Source organism: Xiphias gladius, chromosome 13 (assembly GCF_016859285.1).
Source record: "Xiphias gladius isolate SHS-SW01 ecotype Sanya breed wild chromosome 13, ASM1685928v1, whole genome shotgun sequence".
Classification (NCBI taxonomy): domain Eukaryota; kingdom Metazoa; phylum Chordata; class Actinopteri; order Istiophoriformes; family Xiphiidae; genus Xiphias; species Xiphias gladius.
This window is the reverse complement of record NC_053412.1, coordinates 11,392,218-11,400,034: the sequence shown is the minus strand read 5'-3', so window position 1 is coordinate 11,400,034 and position 7,817 is coordinate 11,392,218. Positions and strand designations below refer to the sequence as shown.

At 44.0% G+C, this 7,817-nt stretch overlaps 1 protein-coding gene across 1 annotated transcript; it reads left to right on the top strand.

Moving 5' to 3' along the window:
* The first annotated feature begins 218 nt into the window (after positions 1 to 218).
* On the top strand, positions 219 to 7,011 carry trim25l (tripartite motif containing 25, like). Its single transcript, XM_040142200.1, has 17 exons — positions 219 to 848; positions 1,771 to 1,866; positions 2,088 to 2,321; positions 2,466 to 2,625; positions 2,732 to 2,764; positions 2,864 to 2,902; positions 2,989 to 3,033; positions 3,141 to 3,194; positions 3,279 to 3,326; positions 3,436 to 3,498; positions 4,506 to 4,572; positions 4,639 to 4,745; positions 4,918 to 5,031; positions 5,480 to 5,515; positions 5,631 to 5,699; positions 5,870 to 5,935; positions 6,437 to 7,011. The coding sequence occupies exons 1-17, from the start codon at positions 219 to 221 to the stop codon at positions 7,009 to 7,011; spliced, it is 2,436 nt and encodes an 811-aa protein (XP_039998134.1).
* The last annotated feature ends 806 nt before the right edge of the window (positions 7,012 to 7,817 follow it).

The window sequence follows — 7,817 nt, the reverse complement described above, 5'->3', positions numbered from 1 at the left end:
CACCAACACCCGTTTTCCCGTTAGACCTGCCTGGTGGCTCTGGCCCCGCCCGGCTCACCTGTCCCTGCTCTCAACTCAGAGACCGCATTTCCTAAACCTACCTCTTCACATCTCTGGATCTTTCTCTTCCACTGCTCTGCTTTCTATGCGTAGAAATTTCCCCTTCTATTTCTGTCTTCTCTCAGTTTCTTCCTTCCATTTTGTCTGACATCCTCACCATGAGTGGTAAACTGTGGACAGAGGAGCAGTTTAACTGCCCTGTGTGCCTGGATCTCCCCAACGATCCGGTCACCATCCCCTGTGGGCACAGCTACTGCATGGCCTGCATTAAGGATTACTGGAGCAAGGTGGACCCCAAGGGAATCTACAGCTGCCCGCAGTGCCGCCAGACCTTCTGCCCCAAGCCCACCCTATCCAGGAACACCATGCTGGCTGAAGCTGTGGAGCAGCTCCGCAAGGGGGCCCTCACATCTGATGTGCGCGATTCTATCCGTAGCGCCCGTGGGCTTTCCTCCTCGTCATCCAGATCCAGAGGGAAGCTGTCCTCCGCAGCAGTGCCGTGTGACATGTGCAAAGGAGAACAGCGAGCGGCAGTCAAGAGCTGCCTGGTGTGTATGAGCTCGTACTGCGAAGCCCACCTGAAGCCCCACCAGACCAAGAAGGCCATGAAGCAGCATGAGCTCATCCCACCCACAGGCAATCTAGCTGAGAAGATCTGCACCCAGCACAAGTACCTGCAGGAGTTCTTCTGTCGCCAGTGTAAGGTCTTCGTCTGCTGGCTCTGCACCAGCAACCTGCACAAAGGCCATGAGTGTGTTTCCACCAAGGCCGAGCGCCTGGAGAAACAGGTAGGCAAATATGGATCCTGCAGGGGCCTCAGGCACCAGATGAGAAGACGGTGATGAGGGTCCCTCAGCCAGTAATCAGGGTGCTTTGTTATGCAAATCAATATCAAATTCGAGTGTCTGGCTTGTGCGATAGGTAAAATCGTTTTTATGTTGTAATTATAAAATGTAAGATCATGTCGAACTAATTCAGTTGTAGCCATACAGTGATGGATAGTGAAGTAGTAATGTATTTATGGATATAGGTCTAAATCAGGTCTACTTGTAATCAGTCAACCAATTATTGATTAATCTTACAGTTATTTTCTCAGTTAACTTAGTCGTTTGATCTAAAGCATGTTTGAAAATAGTGAAAAAATGTCTCGAGATCCCAGAGCCTGAGCTGACATCTTCAGATTGCCTTGTTTTGTGACATTTGAGAGTCCAGAATCAGTTTTTCATTTTTTTCTTTTCTATTCTTTTCTCTTTTTTTTTTTTTTTTGCATTTTGCATTTTGGCCCTAAGAAATTACCTTGATTATCAAAATAGTTGTTAATTACACGTTACCTGCTTATAATAACAGTAACAGTAACCAAGATGTGAATATGAGTAATCCGAATGGCAGATTGAGTCTGACACCACTTTCCCTTTGACCTGAATGAGAAAGCGGTCTCTTAGACTTTTGGACTCCACTTAATGTACAACATATCACCCTTACTGGTAACTCTCGTTCTGTGTGATGGGTTTCTGTTTAAAGTGTCATCCTCACTCCTTTTGTTCGTGACAGAGGCTCCAGCCAGGCCGAGGACATTCCTAACTACATTCCTGTCCATTCATAACGCTCCACCCTCTCGTGTTACAGCCGTTTCCTCCTGCGTGTGTTGTTGCCTGTGTGAGATTGACGGGAATGGTTTTGGATGCCCTGTCTCCATGTGTCCCTCTGTAGAAAGTGCTGTCAGAGATGCAGGCAGAGAATCAGCAGAGAGTGAAAGACAGAGAGCAGGAGCTCAAAGACATGAAGAAGATGATGGATGGGATGAAGGTTGGTCAGCAGAGTTTGATCTTTCAGGAGCTTTTTGGTTAACTTAGACCAATTTTGGAAGTGCAAGCTATTTCTTAAAATGAAAATCAAATTTCCCGTAAAAATCATAAATTACACAATTATGTCAGGGTTAATTTAGCCTCACTGTATGTGTATTTGAGTATACTGGGACACAATCATCTATCGGAGTCGCCTTATTTTCTCCTGCCCTGCCTGCACAGCGTTCTTCGGACAGGGTGCACGATGACACGGAGGCGGTGCTGTCGGAGCTGCAGCGCTCAGTGGAGCGTCTGCAGGAGCTTCTGGAGGAGGTGCTGGATCAGGCCAGCCAGGAGAAGATGGGCCAGGCCCAGGAGGTGGCTGATAGTCTGGAGGCTGAGATCGCGGAGCGGAAGAGGAGGGACACGGAGATGAAGGACCTGGCTCAATGCGAAGACCACATTCACTACCTGCAGGTAGACAAACTGGGTGTAATTTACACTTTGTGCCATAGCATGTACCCTGTTTAATGAAAATAGAGCCTTTAAAGTTATAGTTGAAAGTGCTATAGACCATGCAGCTTCTCTATCAGTAGAACTATCCACTATATCTTCCTTCAGTCGTACGAGTCCATGTGCACTGCCTTGGAGTCGGGGGACCTGCCCACTGTGGTGGTCAATCCAGAAGCTTCCTTTGAGCCTGTACGAGATGCTATCCTGGACCTCAGGGAGCGAGTGGAAGACCTGTGCAACCAGGAGCTGGGCAAGATCACCAAACAAGGTCCGTCACAAGAGTCCTTTCTTGTTTCGTCCTATCTTGTTTATGTACCTTCTTTTCTTTTCATGTTTTAAACTTTTTTTCGATCTTACTGTCTCTTCCCTTCCAGTCAATGACACAACCCTGTTCACTCTGGGAGACTGTAAGTTTCAATCATTTTTCTTTTCAAGATGAGCGTAAACAAAGTCCTAGTTGTGTCGAGCTTTCTTGCTTAACAGTGACTTCCTCTTACCTCTTACAGCCAACCGGAGCACGGGACAGAAAACAGGGTTACTTAAATGTGAGTTTTGTACTTTCCTATTAATTACATTTTCAATAATCTCATTATTTTCGTTGTTCAAATAACTCGTTTATGATTTTCTATAGTCTTTTCTGGTTTGGGTTCCCGCAACACAAACAGCCGTTCGCCAGGTATGTTCAGAGTTTTTGTTTTGTCTACCATCACTGCATCTTTTCACTTTGTCATCTTTGATAAAAATTTGTTTAATATATGCATGATTTCTTTTTACGTCTTACAGCCTCTACACCCAATGTCTCAGTTGGAGGGCGGAGTACAGACAGGCGAGGACTTGGTACTGACATTCATTATACTACATATAACAAAATCAAAAGTAATTCAATATTTTCTTGTTAAATATGACATTATTATTATTCAGGTATAGGCCTCAAAAGTCAAGATGTGAGGAGCAGAGATACACCACGAGGTGAGACTATGTGTGCTGAAATAACACCAAACCTGCAGTGAGATTCACTACCATGGACGGAGCAGTAAAAATGTGCGTGTTTTAAAAGTATGCTTCTCCCTTGTTGCAGACAGAGGAAACACTAACTCCCCCGGACTTCGGGACAGACAGAGGAGAGAGGAAAGGGAGACAGGTAGGTTTGTTCGGCTTTGCCCAGAGGGAGGTCGCACCGGCTCTGATTTAAAACCAGAGACTTCCTGGTAATAGTGTGGATATGACTTCCTACAGCAAGATTTTCTCTCATTTCAATATCTATTCCGCATATTTATTCCCCATATTTAATTCAAGGCACTATCGTCTGGTAGAAATAAACTAATGCATTACTCAGCAAATGAATTTTTAGTTGCTCATTTTGGCCTTTAACTCAGCTGCCTCATTTTCATTAATTAGACACATTAGAACCACCGCCCCTCTACTGACAGACTTAGGCAGCGGGTTGATATCTCCAGGTCAGCCCTGGAGTCGTTCTTCTTTTTCAGTTGCTGTCGATTTATGCCTTCTTATCTGCAGCGCTGTCTTTGGTGCTAATTGACAAATGTTAGTGTGCTAACATGCTAAAGTAAGCTGGTGACCAATGTCAAACATAGACATCAGCATGTTAGCAATGTCATTGTGGGCATATTGCCATGCATTTGCTGTGAGTAAGTACAGTACAGCCACACAGAACTGCTAGAGCGGCTGTAGACTCTTGTTCAGCTGCTGTTGGTACTATGCTGCTTCATCTGTGTCTTATGGTGTGCCCCAAGGTTCAGTTCTGGGTCCTTAATTGCTGGGGGAGTCTTTTAAAAGGCAGCTTAAAACCCACCCTTTTTAGGGTTGGCTTTGCCTAGGTTTATTTATTTGCATCTTTATTTTAATTTATTACTTTCATATTGTGACTCTATTTTATTTCTCTGTTTATGTAAGCACTTCATCACGTCTGATCTAGAAAAGTGCTTTATTAACAAACTTATTTACTTGACTAGTTTCACTTCCATGTGAAATAATCCAACCTAATAAAATCAATATAATGAGAATTAAAGAGGTTTTCTGCAATGTCAACATCTGCTAAATATAACAGGGTAGGCACTGGTGAAATAGTATTTTTGACTCTGATTGTTACCAAACCTTGATTTAACACCTCACATGTCCTCCAAACAGTGAGGGAGACCAACCCCAGACCCAGTCCAACTCCCAATCGCAGAGAGTCTCAGTCCCTCGGGAGCAGGTCCAGTCAGAGCCAGGCACCCAGCCCCTCTCCCAGCCGCAGAGAGTCCCAGGCCACCTGGAGCAGGTCTAGTCAGAACCAGGGTGCTTCAGCTGCAACTCCGATCGTGACTCCAATCCCAGCCATCCCAGCTCCTGCTCCAGCTCTAGCTCCTGCACCAGCTTCAGCTGGAGGTATAATAGTAACCTTTAGACAAAACAATCCTCAGAATTGTTACCATTTGCTGCCAATAACTGGCAAAACCTGTACAGTGCAGCACTGACAAACAATAAATGCTCTTGCAAGAGTTTAATATTTGTTGTTTTTCCATCTCTCTGCTCTGTCTTCTCCCCCTGCCTTGGTCAGGTTTCAGTCGGATGGCATCGATCAGCAGCCTCTTCCGCTCCCATCGACGGGGCACCAACCAGGCCACCCCAGCTACGCTGGCCAACAGCACACCATCTGCGGGAGGAAACCCCTGTAAGGCCTGACTACAGCTCCTGCACTTTCCTCTCTTAATCACAGTATCAAAACCACTACTGTGTCTGATAGATTGGCTGGTTGAGTAAATAATAATAATAATAAACTAGTAAATTTTTTTCCCGGATCAACTTCAGTACAAGCACCAGAGTAGATGCACAATCATTCCTGTGTCTCTAGACAGACATGGATCTTTGAACATTTGTATCAGTTACAAAAATTGTGGACATTTTGCAGATATTTCTTTCAAATTTTTCAAATATTTAAATTTGACCAATAGTTCGCTGCACAATTTGAGCGTTTCTGGGATACTGCAGGATACGTTAGAATATTTAGATAAGGAAATTCATCTGAAATTTAAAAAAATTATTTTTCGTCAATGGAATTACATAGCATGTAAATTACATTTTGTGCTGTCTAAGTGTGTGACGCTGTTTACCCTCAACAGGGGGGATGGCTGATCTGTCTGAAACGCCAACAGAAGGTAGGATGGCAGCCTTTTGAAAATCTAAAATTAATGTCTAATTGCCTCGTTCAGTCCTATGACTTGAAGATACATTCTAATACTAATGTCTAACATTGTTTTTCTCATTGGAAAGTTAACCCTGGTCTCTTCTTGGACTTGCCCACGCCTGACACTATGAATCATGCTCCTGCTTTCCCTGCATGTGAGTTAATGTACCTTTACTCTTCATGGTATCTCCATTCTGAGAAAAGACGAATGAAAAAAATCAAATAGACGAAAAACAAAGCAAAGAACAAATCAGAAAAAGTATGTGAAATGAAAATCGAGTAGTCTGAAGATTTGTGCAAGATCTGACAGAATTTGATTTTCCAGTGAGAGAAATCAACATTGACAGCATCCAGGCCCCAGAGCCAAGGACCAGAGAGGAGTTCTTGCAGTGTGAGTCTCAGTGTTTAACTCCAATATTAGATTTTACATATTAGATTAGTTACAGTGCTGAGAATGTTACACACTTACACTGCCATCGAAAGTTAAACATGAAAGTTTATTCTTGACCTTGGAAATTGTAGTTTGACAAAACAATCCCAACTCAAAGTCCACTTACTAGTTTTTTTCTGGAGCTTTCCACTGGCTAACATGGTGTTCATTAACTCTTAAACCAACACTAACAGTAAGTTCCAAAAGCGCTATGGATGAAACCATGAAGCTGCTGAGCTAGCATGTTATCAGATTTGTCTCCATGGCATCTAAACAAATCCCTGCTGATGAAGACCATGTGATACAGTTGCAAAAGGGAGGAGGTGGGCCTTGGGATTGTTTTGACAAACTAGTGTTTCCAAGGTCAAGCATTAACTTTAATGCTTAATGAATATTCTCAACTTTAAAGACCTATTTTCAAGAATTTGTAAACAATTGTTTGTTAAACCCTCTCTCTCATAGACTCTGTGACCTTGACCCTTGACCCCAACACAGCCCACCGACGACTGGCTATCTCTGAGGGTAACACCAAAGCCACCCTGCAGGGGGGAGCACAGCCCTATCCTAATACTCCCCAGCGTTTCGATGGCTGGACCCAAGTGATGTGCCAGAGCCCGCTGTATGCCCAGCGCTGTTACTGGGAAGTGGATTGGAGAGGACGGGGCTCCTCTATGGGTGTAGCCTATGGGTCATTGAACAGGAAGGGCTCAGACGCCAGGTCGGGGCTTGGTTACAATGCCCAGTCCTGGACCCTGGAACTGTCGGACACCTGCTGCTCGGCCATGCACGACAATGAGAAGAGGGACATACCGGTCACCTACTCCCCCCGTCTGGGCATCTACCTGGATCTGTCCATGGGGATGCTGGCTTTTTACAGTGTGGCAGAGAGCATGACACACCTTCACACCTTCCGCACTAACTTCACCCAGCCACTTTATGCTGCCTTTGGGGTGGGAAGTGGAGTCGGGATGGGTCTGGACTTTGCCCTGGGCCAGTTCACCTCAAGCTCCGACAGCATTAAGATCTGTCCCATGTAAGGATGGAGCTAAGAAGTTGATGCGATTGGTGGATAATGTTGCCTTATAATGTTGAATTATCCACCTGACAACTGAGAGTTCAACAAAGCAGCTTGGAAGTGTTCATGTTGATATAACTCGATCGAGACTGTCACGCTGAGACAATAGCTGAAAGTTTTTGTAAAGTTTGGTTGCAGCTGATTTCTTTTTTCATGTTAAATGCACTTAGTGAAATAACATTGTTCTACACACTCACTCACAACAATATATCAAATGGCAACATGAAAACAGCGTGTGAAAGGAGTTGTTTGCAGTGATGAATCTTAAAGAAAATAATCACTTGAGTTTACAGATTTGCAGCTGCCGTCAGCTTTCTAATGCTGTATAGTGAGTTTCAGCTCATTGTTTAGCTGTTTGGTCTGTAAATTTACTATTTTGGTTCACTCTCGCTTTCCGTGAAAAAGCTCTAAATACCCACTGCGCTACCTGCCTAGCAGCAGACAGACAGTCAGAAACTCATTAGCAAATATAGGGTGTGCATTTAGTAGCTCAAGAGCTAGATATTTTTCTAAAGAGACGATGGAGACCAAAAACAGAGATAGTAGAGTGAATATTGGCCAGAAACACGACTTTAACTTAATGCTAATGTTGCTACTTAACTGCGGGACATGGACATAAGGACCTGTATGCTAACAATTTACAGTACACAAAACTTATCTGTACTGTAAATTGAAATAAAAATCAAATTCAGACCTTTTTTCTGTGCGTGACATCTTACAAAAACTGATTTTTCGGTCAAGACTCGCTGCACAGGTTCTTTCATCAAG